Raw genomic sequence first — 14,932 nt, 5'->3', positions numbered from 1 at the left:
CCTCTCTCTCTGCCTCTCTCTCTGCCTCTCTCTCTGCCTCTCTCTCTGCCTCTCTCTCTGCCTCTCTCTCTGCCTCTCTCTGCCTCTCTCTGCCTCTCTCTCTGCCTCTCTCTGCCTCTCTCTCTGCCTCTCTCTCTGCCTCTCTCTCTGCCTCTCTCTCTGCCTCTCGCTCTGCCTCTCTCTGCCTCTCTCTGCCTCTCTCTCTGTCTCGCTCTCTGCCTCTCTCTCTGCCTCTCGCTCTGCCTCTCTCTGCCTCTCTCTGCCTCTCTCTCTGCCTCTCTCTCTGCCTCTCTCTCTGCCTCTCGCTCTGCCTCTCTCTGCCTCTCTCTGCCTCTCTCTCTGCCTCTCTCTCTGCCTCTCTCTCTGCCTCTCTCTCTGCCTCTCTCTCTGCCTCTCTCTGCCTCTCTCTCTGCCTCTCTCTCTGCCTCTCTCTGCCTCTCTCTGCCTCTCTCTCTGCCTCTCTCTCTGCCTCTCTCTCTGCCTCTCTCTCTGCCTCTCTCTCTGCCTCTCTCTGCCTCTCTCTCTGCCTCTCTCTCTGCCTCTCTCTGCCTCTCTCTCTGCCTCTCTCTCTGCCTCTCTCTCTGCCTCTCTCTCTGCCTCTCTCTCTGCCTCTCTCTGCCTCTCTCTGCCTCTCTCTCTGCCTCTCTCTCTGCCTCTCTCTCTGCCTCTCTCTCTGCCTCTCTCTGCCTCTCTCTCTGCCTCTCTCTGCCTCTCTCTCTGCCTCTCTCTCTGCCTCTCTCTCTGCCTCTCTCTGCCTCTCTCTCTGCCTCTCTCTGCCTCTCTCTGCCTCTCTCTCTGCCTCTCTCTCTGCCTCTCTCTCTGCCTCTCTCTCTGCCTCTCTCTGCCTCTCTCTCTGCCTCTCTCTCTGCCTCTCTCTCTGCCTCTCTCTCTGCCTCTCTCTCTGCCTCTCTCTCTGCCTCTCTCTCTGCCTCTCTCTGCCTCTCTCTCTGCCTCTCTCTCTGCCTCTCTCTCTGCCTCTCTCTCTGCCTCTCTCTGCCTCTCTCTCTGCCTCTCTCTGCCTCTCTCTCTGCCTCTCTCTCTGCCTCTCTCTCTGCCTCTCTCTCTGCCTCTCTCTCTGCCTCTCTCTCTGCCTCTCTCTGCCTCTCTCTCTGCCTCTCTCTGCCTCTCTCTCTGCCTCTCTCTCTGCCTCTCTCTCTGCCTCTCTCTGCCTCTCTCTCTGCCTCTCTCTCTGCCTCTCTCTGCCTCTCTCTCTGCCTCTCTCTGCCTCTCTCTCTGCCTCTCTCTCTGCCTCTCTCTCTGCCTCTCTCTCTGCCTCTCTCTGCCTCTCTCTGCCTCTCTCTGCCTCTCTCTCTGCCTCTCTCTCTGCCTCTCTCTCTGCCTCTCTCTCTGCCTCTCTCTCTGCCTCTCTCTCTGCCTCTCTCTCTCTGCCTCTCTCTGCCTCTCTCTCTGCCTCTCTCTCTGCCTCTCTCTGCCTCTCGCTCTCTGCCTCTCTCTGCCTCTCTCTCTGCCTCTCTCTCTGCCTCTCTCTGCCTCTCTCTCTGCCTCTCGCTCTCTGCCTCTCTCTGCCTCTCTCTCTGCCTCTCTCTGCCTCTCTCTCTGCCTCTCTCTGCCTCTCTCTGTCTCTCTCTGTCTCGCTCTCTGCCTCTCTCTCTGCCTCTCTCTCTGCCTCTCTCTGCCTCTCTCTCTGCCTCTCTCTCTGCCTCTCTCTCTGCCTCTCTGCCTCTCTCTCTGCCTCTCTCTCTGCCTCTCTCTCTGCCTCTCTCTGCCTCTCTCTCTGCCTCTCTCTCTGCCTCTCTCTGCCTCTCTCTCTGCCTCTCTCTCTCTGCCTCTCTCTGCCTCTCTCTGCCTCTCTCTCTGCCTCTCTCTGCCTCTCTCTGCCTCTCTCTCTGCCTCTCTCTGCCTCTCTCTCTGCCTCTCTCTGCCTCTCTCTCTGCCTCTCTCTGCCTCTCTCTCTGCCTCTCTCTGCCTCTCTCTCTGCCTCTCTCTGCCTCTCTCTGCCTCTCTCTCTGCCTCTCTCTCTGCCTCTCTCTCTGCCTCTCTCTCTGCCTCTCTCTCTGCCTCTCTCTCTGCCTCTCTCTCTGCCTCTCTCTGCCTCTCTCTCTGCCTCTCTCTCTGCCTCTCTCTCTGCCTCTCTCTCTGCCTCTCTCTCTGCCTCTCTCTGCCTCCTCATTCATCTTTAAACCTCCTCCAGGTTGTTGCTTCCTAAACTGAGAGCTGAGCAGAAAACACTGAGCTGGTCCAGTCAGCAGTCTGTCTCTGGTCTTCTGCTCTGTCTAGAGCTGAGCCTGGATTCTGATTGGACGAGTGGACGTGATGCTGTCTGTAGATTTAACTCCTGCTGCTCTGTGGTTGGCTGGCCAGCCAGTGGAGACAGAACAAATCATACACCATGTTCTACCATGCTATACCATATCATACCATGCCATGCCATGCCATGCTATACCTCCGCCACATTGTCTCTTCCTGCCTCATTGGTTTTCTTATGTCATCGTCCTCGGCCCGCCCAAGGTTTCTTCCTTTTTCTTTGTTCTTTTTATTCTGTTTATTTCTGAGACACAAATCTTTCTAGCGATGCCATTGGCTGCTAGAATGTAAACAACAATTTAAAAATGTCATTACAAAGTGACAATAATATAATTTGGATGGAGAGCTTGTGAAACTGTGATGGTCAAGAGTCTCATTAGTGATTACTACAGCAGAATAACATGGAGCTGATATCACCATTCATGTTCCTGACAGCAGAATAACATGGAGCTGATATCACCATTCATGTTCCTGACATACGGATTGACACATTTTTATATTGCGGCATATTGAATTTCTATATATCATCACATCCCTACCCGTACCATGTGATGCCATGTTAAACGATACAATACCAAGCCATGCTGCACCACCCCACCCTGCTCTCTCCCTCCGGCAGTGGGAACACCAGGGCCTCAATATAACCTGCCTGAGGAATGTAGGCTGGGGATGACTGTGTGTGTGTGTGTGTGTGTGTGTGTGTAAGGCAGAGCAGAGAATAGCTGTGATTAGATTTGAACCACTTCTCTAATGTAATTAAGCAACGACGCATGCACCTCCCAGGTCTCTCACTCTCTCACACACACACACACACAGGCAGTAGTCAGTCAGTCAGTTATTTCCAGGCTGTGTGACTGTTTTGCGCTGGGTGGCCCAGACTAAAGCTGACGGAGGCTGCATCTGATGCTGTCAGGACACACACACACACACACACACACACACTTCACTTACACATGCTCTAATTACTTAGACTGCAATATAACACATAAGACCCTCTGTATGTGTGTGTGCGCGCTGTTTTACATGTATGCATATTTGAATGATTTCTTCCCATACCCATGTTGTACTATATGTGATTTATGCATGTGTGTGTGTGTGTGTGTGTGTGAGCACTATGTACAACTTCCTCTAGTGTTTCTCCATCTTGCTGCTAACACAAGGCTGTATGAACTTTAACCAGCTGTCCATATGTTACTCTGACGTACGTGTGTGTGTGTGTGTGTGTGTGTGTGTGTTTTGCAGGTTGCAGCCAACACTCCCAGTATGTATTCTCAGGAACTGTTCCAGCTCTCCCAGTATCTACAGGTAATACACTGACAGCTAGTGGTCTCCTTCTGCTACTGCACCCCCAAAAACACACTGGAGGAGTCAGACCCACTAATTACTTCAGCAGCCCAGTTCACAGTAGAAACGCCAAATAGCACAAGAAGCCACTTTAATGCGTCTGCTGTGGACTTGGGTTTTGGTTTTGGAGCGTCAACACAGGACCGGGTCTGTTTATCATGTGGTTTCTGGAGCCGCAGGAACCGTTGGTCTGGTTCAGTGACCGGTCTGTTTGGAGGCAGGAGGACATCATGTCTGCTTTCAATCAGGATGCTCTGGTCGAGAAGTATTTAAGTAATTCATCCCCCTCTCTTTCTCTCTGCCTGTCTCTCTCTCTTTTTCTCTTTCTTTCTCTCTCTGTCTCTCTGTAGGAGGCCTTACACAGAGAGCAGATGTTGGAGCAGAAGCTAGCCACTCTGCAGCGTCTGTTAGCCACCACTCAGGAGGCTTCAGAGAGCAGCTGGCAGGTACAACACACACACATGCAAACCACATTATTCTGCACTATTGTATTCTACAAGTATAGCCCATAAACTAAAAAAAGGTTTCCCCTCAACAGCCTCCTCATTAGTGCTTATAGCAGTTTTTTTTAAGTGTTGTTGAAAACTACGGGAGCCTGTGAGTTCAGTGGAAACACGCTGAGACTCTTCATGGGCGTTAGTGGTGAATTACACCGGTGTTCCCCTTTAAACTGTGTTAGCCTAGTAGGATAGCAACCTTAAAGTAAGTGTGTGTGTGTGTGTGTGTGTCCACCAGGCTCTGATTGATGAGGACCGTCTGCTCTCCAGACTGGAGGTGATGGGCAGCCAGCTACAGTCTTACTCTAAGGTAATGCACACCTCTCTCTCTCTCTCTCTCTCTCTCTCTCTCTCTCTCTCTCTCTCTCTCTCTCTCTCTCTCTCTCTCTCTCTCTCTCTCTCTCTCTCTCTCTCTCTCCCTCTCTCCCTCTCTCCCTCTCTCTGACGCTCGCTCACACACACAGGCATGAAACTGTCAGAATATATCATGTTAGAAATGACAAGTATTCCTGCAACATGGATCAAAATAAAATACAAATTACTAACCATGTAAAAAAAAACAAAAAACTCCACTCCTTGTCTCCTCGTCTCCTCTCCACCTCCCCCTCCCCCCCCCCCAGTCCCAGACGGAGGAGGGGATGCGTAAGGAGCTCCTGGCTCTGCAGGAGGACAAACACAACTACGAGGCGACGACCAAAGAGACACTGGGGAGAGTCCTGCAGGAGAAGATCGAGGTGGTCAGGAAGCTGTCCGAGGTGGAGGTAGGACACATACACACACACACACACACACACACACACAATATTATTGTCACTCTGTAATGACATTTTTAAGTTGTGTACATTCTAGCAGCCAATGTGGCTTAGCAGACAGACTGAACCACATGTTTTCACCCGATGATGTGACTAAGATGTGTTGTTGTTGTTGTTGTTGTTGTGGTGCTGCAGCGCTCCCTCAGCAACACGGAGGATGAGTGCACCCACCTGAAGGAGATGTCGGACCGCAGCCAGGACGAGCTGAGAGAGCTGGCCAACAAGTACAACGCTGCTGTCAACGAGATCAAAGAGCTCACCGACAAGATCAAGGTACTGCAGACAGCCTGCAGACAGCCTGTAAAACAGCCTGCAAACAGCCTGCAGACGGCCTGCAAACGGCCTGCAGACAGCCTGCAAACAGCCTGCAGACACCCTGCAGACGGCCTGCAGACGGCCTGCAGGCGGCCTGCAGACGGCCTGCAGACGGCCTGCAGACGGCCTGCAGACGGCCTGCAGGCGGCCTGCAGACGGCCTGCAGACGGCCTGCAGACGGCCTGCAGACGGCCTGCAAACGGCCCTGCAGACGGCCTGCAGACGGCCTGCAGACGGCCTGCAGACGGCCTGCAAACGGCCTGCAGACGGCCTGCAAACGGCCTGCAGACGGCCTGCAGACGGCCTGCAGACGGCCTGCAGACGGCCTGCAGACGGCCTGCAGACGGCCTGCAAACGGCCTGCAGACGGCCTGCAGACGGCCTGCAGACGGCCTGCAAACGGCCTGCAGACGGCCTGCAGACGGCCTGCAGACGGCCTGCAGACGGCCTGCAAACAGCCTGCAAACGGCCTGCAGACGGCCTGCAAACGGCCTGCAGACAGCCTGCAGACGGCCTGCAGACGGCCTGCAAACAGCCTGCAGACAGCCTGCAGACAGACTGTAAAACAGGCTGTAAAACAGGCTGTAAAACAGGCTGGAAATGGTCTGGAAAACAGCAGACACACTGACCAGTTTATCCTCTCCTCTCCTCTCCCTCTCCTCTCTCCTCCTCTCCTCTCCTCTCTCCTCTTCTCTCTCCTCCTCTCTCCTCCTCTCTCCTCCTCTCCTCCTCTCCTCCTCTCTCCTCCTCTCCTCTCCTCTCTCCTCCTCTCCTCTCCTCTCTCCTCCTCTCCTCCAGGTGGCGGAGGGTCGTCAGGAGGAGTTGACGCAGCGCGGAGCGACGGAGAAGAAGGAGTTGGAGCTGCGGATCGAGGAGATGGAGGAGAAGGAGCAGGTTCTCCAGGCTCGCATCGAGGCTCTGCAGGCCGACAACGACTTCACCAACGAGAGGCTGACCGCCCTGCAGGGTACACACACACACACACACACACACACTCCTGCTCTAACTCTTAACAAGCTAACACACTGCCCCCTGATGGCCACACACACATACACACACACTCAAATTTACACATGAAGTAGAACATACAAACTTGGAAACATAAAGCGTCTACAGAACATAGAGGAATGTACACACTCTCTGTCACACACACACACACATACACACATGCACTCTCACACACAAATTTATACATGAACTAGAACATACAAACTCATAACACACTTAAATGAGACAAGCTTCTATAGAACATAGAGGAATGTGGACACACACACACACACACACACACACACACACACCACTCCCTCCATCCAGCAAGTTCTAGCTCCCTTGGTTACCACTAGAGTTACCATAGCGACCAACTGAACACAGCGAGCCGAGCATTATGGGAATAAAGCGCAGGGTCGGAAGGCGTCTGTGACCAATCAGCTGGCTCGGCCGAAACTTCCTGTCAGTCACCGCTGCTCTCTGCTGTTGTTGTTGTTGTTGTTGTTGTTTACAGTGCGGTTAGAACAGCTACAGGAGAAAAGCATTAAAGAAACCAACAGTCTGGGTGAGTCAACACGCTCTGCTCTGCTCTGCTCTGCTCCGGGACACACACACACACACACACACACAGACACACAGGCGCGGCCGACCCCTCTGTCCGTCCGCCCGTCCCGCCGGTGTCTGTCTCCTCTGGCTGCTGACTTCACCTTCTCTTCCTGCACTAACGACGCATGCCGACTTCCTGCATGACTGCTTCCTACTTCCTGTCGCCTGCTCTCTTCTTCCCTCTCTGTCCGTTCTGTCCATCATGGTGGAAGTCTGGCTCTCTGCTCGTCCGTCCGCTGGGTTAAGGTTTGGTCTCAGATGTCCTCTGGTAGTTCGAGGGTTAATAATGTGTAATGCTTCATGTGCAGAATCCGATGATCCATATCGGCTTATCATCAATACATTATTAATGCACAGATTTCTTTTAAAAACTTTATGTATCCACGTAATTCGACAGTGCATCCTGCTTCACAGTCAAAGCGGAGCAGTTCAGCCAGTCTGTACTGTTAGCAAGACAAATACTGCGTCCATCTAAATATAGTTAAAGCTCTGTGTGCCTCTGGTAGAGTCTTGGGTCGTGTCTCTTCCTCCATGATAAAACCCCCAAATCAGTGATTCTGTGATCTGTTGCTCCGGTAGAGCAGACTGGAGAATTGTGTTTTTTTTTTTCTCTCTCCATTCACTGCCGTTGTCTGGAGGAACAGTCTGAAAATCACTTCTAGCACATAAAGGAACGCCGACACAGCAGATTCTGACTATATATAAAAAACTAGTCCTGCTGCTGAATTGTTTTGAAGTGAATCTCTTTCTTTATGTTTATTAAAGGTCCATATCATGTAAAGCAGGACTCCCTCTCCTCTGTGATGATAAAGGAGTTGGATGTGTATCTAAACATGGTGAAAGTATCAAAACTAAATCCACACAATCCATATTAGAAAAGCGAGCCTCTAAACGAGCCGTTTGGACTTCCGTAACTTTGTGGCGTCACAAAGGTTCGCTCATTATCATTTCTGTAAGAAATAATAGACTAACAAAGTGTTTTTTTCAAAGCGGTCGAGCGGTCGTCATCGTTTATTACCGGAGAGTTTTCCCTACCTGTAGCCGCCGGGCCGCGGCGTCTCACGTTTCGCTCTCGAAACGGTTAGCCGATCGGAACGGAGGGTCGTTAATATTAATGAGCCTTAAAGACACGGAGACAGAAACGGCCTGTTCTTGGTAAGGCTCAGAGAGATGCTGGAAAATGAACGTGGAGAAATGGATTGAGAGTGTTTTTGGTTCATGACACCACACACACAGCTTTGAATGGACCTCAGGACACAAAATAAAACTGGAAAGTGGAGAATATGAGACCTTTAAACCTTTCAGTTTGATCAAGTGTAACACTGAAATCCAGCCGGAGGAAACTTATGTTGATGGAACAAAGAAAATAAAACGTTTACCAATAATTGTAAATAGGCGAAAAAAAGTTGGAGACAGGACTTTGACAAAGCAGATTCTGCCAATATATTAAGAAAAACTTTTAGCCTGTATCTACCGCACAAATAACACATTTTAACCTAATCAAACCAAAACAAATTGAACAGCTATGAAAATTATAAATTAAAACTAACAATTGCCCACCTGAAATGTAACTGAAATTAAGATGAGATGGAAGTCAAATTGTACAAATCTGGTTGAAGTTAGATGTTCCAGTGACTCGTCCAGCTGACCTTTGACCCTGCAGACACTGAACAGAGAGAGGTCACTCACTGGTTTAATGTTTCAGTTGAAGTGACACGTCAGTCAGTGACCGTCTGGATCTCTGTGTGACTTGTGAAGAGCGAGCAGGAGGGGGTTCAGGTCACTCTGACAGGTCAGTCTGGGGCTCGAACCTGTGAGCTGTGAGCGACGGGACCGCCAGGCGTCCCGTTGAGCTGCATCAGGATGTGGAGCGAACTCTGTCTGGTCTGTCTCGAAGGGGCTTGGTGGTTTTTTGAAGGTTTAGGGTTCCTGGTTGTGTTGGTTTCTGGGCTGCTTGGGTGCTGCTGGGTTGTTTCCATGGTTACCAGTCTATCCTCCATTTTGCTTTTCTTCCTCTGGGAGGAAGGAGTGTTGAGTCGCTGATTGACTCCTGGTAATGTGATACTGTTCCACTCTGGCAGGTAACCGGCCATCGAGGCTTGGGCGATATCCAAAATTTTATATCGCAATGCAGTCCCGCCAAAATATCGCAATATACGATATTGTCTCGGGGGTTTGGGTATATTTCCCTTTTTTTTCCCTTTTTATTTTATTTGTTTTTGCATTTTATTTAATTTAAAATTACATCAAATTCCTAGGTTATTAAGAGACGATAATGAGGACGATATTCGATACAGCGGAAAATATCACGATATTTGCAAAATATCGCAATATCGGCCCAAACCTACAGCGATCATTTGGAGACTTGTTCTGCTCTAAACATCCAGTTGGCTATTTAAATTTTAAGATGTGCCGTCCAATGTGGCCTGCAGACAAAAAAAAATCAATATCTGATCTGGTCACATGACAGATGTCGGCCTTCTCTCCACCGGACCGGTAGAGGAGCCTGTAGAGGACAAACAGAGCCTGCAGACACCTGAGAGCCAGGAGGAAGAGGAGGAAGAGGAGGAGGAGGAGGATACAGATACGGATGATGGGGCTGTTGGTGAAGAAGAAGACACTGATGGTAGTTGGTTTGATTAATGTTACCTAAAGGGACGAGGGTCTGTCTTCACTGAGGTGGTGTTCTCTTCCTGCTGTCCGGGTTCAGACCAGCTGCACTAACTGTGACAACTTCAGTAGCCAGAAATCCTGTCAGGTTATGTCAGTGAGCTGAGGCTGCGTTCACAGCCAGCATGTGCTGAGCGGTTTATTTCAACGTGCCAACCTTTCCTCCCTTCAGTTCAGTTGGTTTGTCCAGGTGAGAACGATGACCTTTGAACTCTAGTGGCACCGACTAACGGCACCGAGAGTCTCAGTCCTCTAACAAGAGAACTGATACTCCAACTACAGCAAACCACCCCGAAACACAAGGGATTATGGGTAGAAGGAGACAGATGCGGTTCCTCATGCTTGGAAAGTCTGGACTGATGCTCATATTCAGCTACTTCTTCATGTGTTCTTAACTGGTATGAACACCACAGAAGAAGAGACAGACAGTCCATCATGTTAGATAAAGTTACAGGAAGTGGAATCAGATTTGTTTTGACTCTCTAACCTGCAGGATGACAGGTGACCAAAACTCTGTCCAATAAACAAGCTCCTTGTGAGTCATGTGACTTTTGTTTACAAGCCCTGATTGGATTGTAGTTGGTCAGTTTGAACGTGAACAAATACAAATACAAAAATGGAACAAAGTAAACTTTTCCACTGTGGTTCAGACCAAAGAGAACCAGCTGTAGACGGGATCGCAGCCTAAATCTTCTTACTGTGTTGTTCCTTGTTGGTGAGTCCAGCTTTCTCTGCTCACACTTAGAGATTTCCTTCTTCAGTTTGGATCGGCCTCTTCCGGCGTGGAGACGATTTCCACCAGAGAGCAAACTGACAGCAGAGTTTAATTTGGACAGACGGGGAGACGAGACGCTCTGCCTGATCAGATAGTTTTACATATGGTTGTAAATCTGGTTAATTTTGCTCTGCTGGTCGTATGTGGAACTGAAGAATTGACGAGAGAGGAAAGCTTATGACGGTCAAAACCTGTCTGCCTGCCTGCCTGCCTGTCTAGCCCTCTGCATCCTGTCTTCTGTTCTCATGTCCATCTAGAGCTGTGTGATCTGTATCTGTCTGACTGACGACGCCCGCCTGGTCCGGCTTGTTCTGCTGCCTGTCCGTCTGTTTATCGATCGGTTTGTCCGTCTCTCCGTGTAGCGATCGATCTGTCTCCGCCTCGTTAGCTCTGCCTGTATCTCCTGTCTGCTTGTCTCAGTCCGTCTGTCCTTTATCTGTCGTCTATATCTGTCATTCTTCTTTCTCTCTCTGTCTCTCTGTCTCTCTCCCTCTCTCTCTCTCTCTCTCTCTGTCTCTCTCTCTCTCTCTGTCTCTCTCTCTCTCTCTCTCTGTCTCTCTCTCTCTCTCTCTCTCTCTCTCTGTCTCTCTCTCTCTCTCTCTCCCTCTCAGTAACCTTAGTAACGCTAGTTCTCTGTGTTTCTATCAGACAACTGTCATGTTAACAGCGGGGGAGACTGCACTAGAATCCAACAGTTGATTGAATGTCCGCGTGAGTACAAACACCCACTTCTGCTGTGTGTCCACACACACACACACACACACACACACACACACTTTTCTTGACCCTTCTGTGAGCAGGCAGAGGTTCTTTGCTGGGATGGAACCGGTGACCTGATGGTTGAAGGATGTTTTCCACCCCACACACCTCAACTACTATAATTACTGCTGTACAACTACAACTATTCCCTGTTATTTATATAGCGGACGACAGATGGACACACTAGACCGGTTAACAGACAGACAGACAGACATGTTAGGTGAGACAGACAGTTTCCTGACAAAGAAACTCAGTATTGTGACAGTTTGGTAACGGACAAAATGTTTTGTGACACAAAACCAGATGAACAGCTTCTTGACAAAGGAAGAAAAAACGCTTATTCACAAAGACAAGTATCTTGACGAACATAGAAGAAGAGTTTCTTGACAGACGACAAAGACGTTTCTTGACAGACAGGAAGACAGTTTGACAGACAGGAAGACAGTCTGACAGACAGGAAGACAGTTTGACAGACAGGAAGACAGTCTGACAGACAGGAAGACAGTTTGACAGACAGGAAGACAGTCTGACAGACAGGAAGACAGACAGGAAGACAGTTTGACAGACAGGAAGACAGTTTGACAGACAGGAAGACAGTTTGACAGACAGGAAGACAGTCTGACAGACAGGAAGAGAGTTTCTTGACAAAGGAAGAAAAACTGTCTTTACGAAGCATTGTCTGTCTTTTCATCTGTTCCTTTCATTTTGGAGTAAAGTTGTCAAGAGTTTGTCGAGAAACTTCTCCCCCCGCAGTGTAAAGACCAACTACACTTCAAAATGTCTTCAGGTTTCTGTTCACTGACCGGATGGAAGTGTGTTTGTTGCTTGACTTTAGCTTATTGAACTTCCTGTGAAGGAGAGCAGGGAATCACGGCTGCCTCGGTGGTTTTGTGCCGTCGCTCTCTTACACAGGCGGTTGTGGCTGATTGGTTGGTTCTCTGCTGCTCTTCAGACATCGCTAGTCAAGCCACGTTCACCTCACCCACCGCTCCTTTACTCATGTAGATCTTCACATCTGGGCTCTGTGCGTGCCGCCTGCCTTCACGACTCTTCACTGGACGAATTTACTAACCGCTTCGTCTCTCTGCTCTCCTTCTCCTTCGGTTCTTCTCTCCGTCTCTGGTTCTGTCTCTTCTCCGGCATGAATCTGAGTCAGAAGGCTAACTTTGTGTCCATGCCACCAGCAGCCTGAGCGCCCGGGAGGCTTTTCTCTGGAAGCTTGTTCCTGTTCTGTCACCAGACAAAACGTCGAACCGGTGTCGAACCACGGTCGCCTCTTTTCCTCGTTTGTTGGCCGCAGTGACATTTCCCGTCGGCAGCCAATCACATGCTAGTGTTGCTGTTGGGTCTGTCTGTTGCCGCAACGCTATTGGTGCTAGCTCTCATCGGCCATCGGACACAGGCGGGCCGATGTGGCTGCTAGAAGTCCTGCATCTGTCAGTATCAGTGGGAGAAGTCTCTGTTCTTTCATTATATTTGACAGTTTTTCACCATTTAGCTGATGCTCCCCTCCAGAGCTAATAACAGTGAGTGGAATAAGCTTCCTAGATTGCCAAAAACTACTGTACTATTCATTAGTCATTATTTAGTACAGTATACAGTAGTAGACATTGTAGACGTCCTCATCCATGTATTGATCCTGCATTAGTACTGCAGATAATCCTTATTAGTATCTTAGTAACAGAAAACTCTGGTGTCTCCAAACTAACCCGTCACCCTTCCTTCTAACTTCTGATGGCCGTAAAGAGCGAAGCCTTTCTAAACATTTCCTCTCGGAGACAAAGTGCAGCATTAGCTGAGCAGCAGCAGTGCACAGTGGGATTTCTGCAGTGGCTTCATCTGTCCTGACAGCCGCTCATCCGGCCGGGCGCTGACCCGGAGTCAGCTGGTGGCTGGAGGTTTCCTTTTTATTCACTAAATCCAGTTTGTGTGTTTTCTTCCAAGTTGAACCTGGGTTTCCTGACCAATTCTACTTGTCTTCTCTCTCTACTCTCTCCTCATCCTCTCCTCCTCCTCTTCTTTCTCCTTCTCTCTCTCTCATCTCTCTCCTCTCTCCTCCTCCTCTTCTCTCTCCTCCTCTTCTCTCTCTTCCCTCTCCTCTCTCTCCTCTCTCCTCTTCTCTCTCTTCTCTCTCTCTCTCCTCCTCCTCTTCTCTCTCCTCTTCTCTCTCTCTCCTCTCTCCTCCTCTTCTCTCTCTTCTCTCTCCTCCTCCTCTTCCCTCTCTCCTCTCTCCCCCTCCTCTTCTCCTTCTCCTCTCTCCTCCTCTTTTCTCTCCTCCTCTTCTCTCTCTCCTCTCTCTTCCTCTTCTCTCTCCTCTCTCCTCCTCTTCTCTCTCTCCTCTCTCCTCCTCTTCCCTCTCCTCTTCCCTCTCTCCTCTCTCCCCCTCCTCTTCTCCCTCTCCTCTCTCCTCCTCCTCTTCTCTCTCTCCTCTCTCTTCCTCTTCTCTCTCCTCTCTCCTCCTCTTCTCTCTCTCCTCTCTCCTCCTCTTCTCTCTCTCCTCCTCTTCTCTCCACAGCTGTCAAACAGTTGAAGGAGGCTGTCGGTTCTTCAATCCACAAACTGGCCAAATTTGACGGTAAGTTGGAACTCAGCCGAGCTTAAAGGGGAATGTCAGATCTGTTATTTATTTCTGAGCCCAGCAGAGTTCAGTCCATTCAAATTGAATTTTCCGAATTTTGAGAACTGGATTTTTGCCCGAATGTGATTGGCTCTTGTGCCGCGACCGCCATCAACGCTCATTTATATAAGAAACTTTTTCAACTTTTCTCTTCGCACGGCCGACCTGGTTCACGTCGTCTCTATCCCATCATGCCGTGCACAAGCAGTTACTCACTAGAGAGAGGAAAGAGCCTTCAGTCAGGACGTTAACTGAAAACTACTGTTCTGTGTGTGTGTGTGTGTGTGTGTGTGTGTGTGTAGAAGTGATTGACGCCCACCTGCAGAACAACCAGACAGCAGAAGATGACAGTCTGGCCAGTCCTGACCGACTCAAAGGTAGAACACACACACACACACACACACTCACACACAAACACGACACAATGCCTGCACATACCACCGGCCCTTTGTGGGGGCTCTGGTGAAATGTTGAAAAGCATTTTTTCAGCATGCACACACACACACACACACACACACACACACACACACACACACACACACACACACACACACACACAGTAGCAAAGGGAATAGCACTATTTGCTGATTTTCCAAACCTCTGCTGTTAGTTGTTTCTGGTTTAAGAGCTGAACCCTGCTGCGCCCCATTCATAACAAAATAGCTGTGTGTGTGTGTGGGAGGTGTGTGTGTGTGTGTGTGTGTGTGTGTGTGTGTGTGTGTGGGAGGGGTGTTGACTGAAAGCACAGGATCAAACCATTCTCTGTCCAAAATCCTCCAGCTCTAAACACTTTGTCCTGTTTTCTGATGGTTGTCTAATTTTTTTATTTTTTTTATTTGTCCTGTTTATATTTTACTTTTCTTTATTTATTTGCTCACATTTTTCTTAAATAAAAACATTCACATTTTCACATTTTCTGCATTGTTCATGTTTTTATTTATTGCTCACCTTTAAATGTTTTCATTCCTATATTTCTTATAAAAGTTAATTATTAAAATTCCATGCATTTTTTATTATTATAAAAATGCAAAAATAACCCTTTTGTTTTATTATTCTCTTTATTTGTCCTTTTGTTTTATTCTTTTTTCTTTATTGAGCTCATTTATTTATTGCTCACATTTTTCTTCTTTAAAATTATTTTTTTATTCCTGTTCTTACATTTACAGTTTTGCATTATTTCATTTTGTTAATTCTTTGCAGTTTCTTCCTTGTATTTTTTTCCTTTCTTTATTGTTCACACATTTATTTCCTGTTCTTCCTATTATTATTGTTGTAAACCCCCCCCC

General features: G+C 48.9%; 1 protein-coding gene across 8 annotated transcripts in view; it reads left to right on the top strand.

Moving 5' to 3' along the window:
* slmapa (sarcolemma associated protein a) overlaps window positions 1-14,932 on the top strand; it is a 76,016-nt gene that overhangs the window by 41,525 nt on the left and 19,559 nt on the right. For 3 of the 8 annotated variants that reach the window (XM_078283509.1, XM_078283510.1, XM_078283515.1), the window contains 11 exons: window positions 3,508-3,570; window positions 3,960-4,055; window positions 4,345-4,416; window positions 4,727-4,867; window positions 5,054-5,191; window positions 6,031-6,199; window positions 6,734-6,784; window positions 9,296-9,451; window positions 10,919-10,981; window positions 13,545-13,604; window positions 13,949-14,023. In XM_078283509.1, coding sequence (XP_078139635.1) covers window positions 3,508-3,570; window positions 3,960-4,055; window positions 4,345-4,416; window positions 4,727-4,867; window positions 5,054-5,191; window positions 6,031-6,199; window positions 6,734-6,784; window positions 9,296-9,451; window positions 10,919-10,981; window positions 13,545-13,604; window positions 13,949-14,023 — 1,084 coding nt within the window. The remainder of the gene's footprint in view (window positions 1-3,507; window positions 3,571-3,959; window positions 4,056-4,344; window positions 4,417-4,726; window positions 4,868-5,053; window positions 5,192-6,030; window positions 6,200-6,733; window positions 6,785-9,295; window positions 9,452-10,918; window positions 10,982-13,544; window positions 13,605-13,948; window positions 14,024-14,932) is intronic. The other 5 variants (XM_078283514.1, XM_078283516.1, XM_078283511.1 and 2 more) reach the window with 4 other exon arrangements.

The sequence above is a fragment of the Centroberyx gerrardi genome, chromosome 5 (genome assembly GCF_048128805.1).
Source record: "Centroberyx gerrardi isolate f3 chromosome 5, fCenGer3.hap1.cur.20231027, whole genome shotgun sequence".
NCBI classification, from domain to species: Eukaryota; Metazoa; Chordata; class Actinopteri; order Beryciformes; family Berycidae; genus Centroberyx; species Centroberyx gerrardi.
The sequence above is the reverse complement of the archived record's forward strand: the minus strand, read 5'-3'. Positions and strand labels throughout refer to the sequence as shown.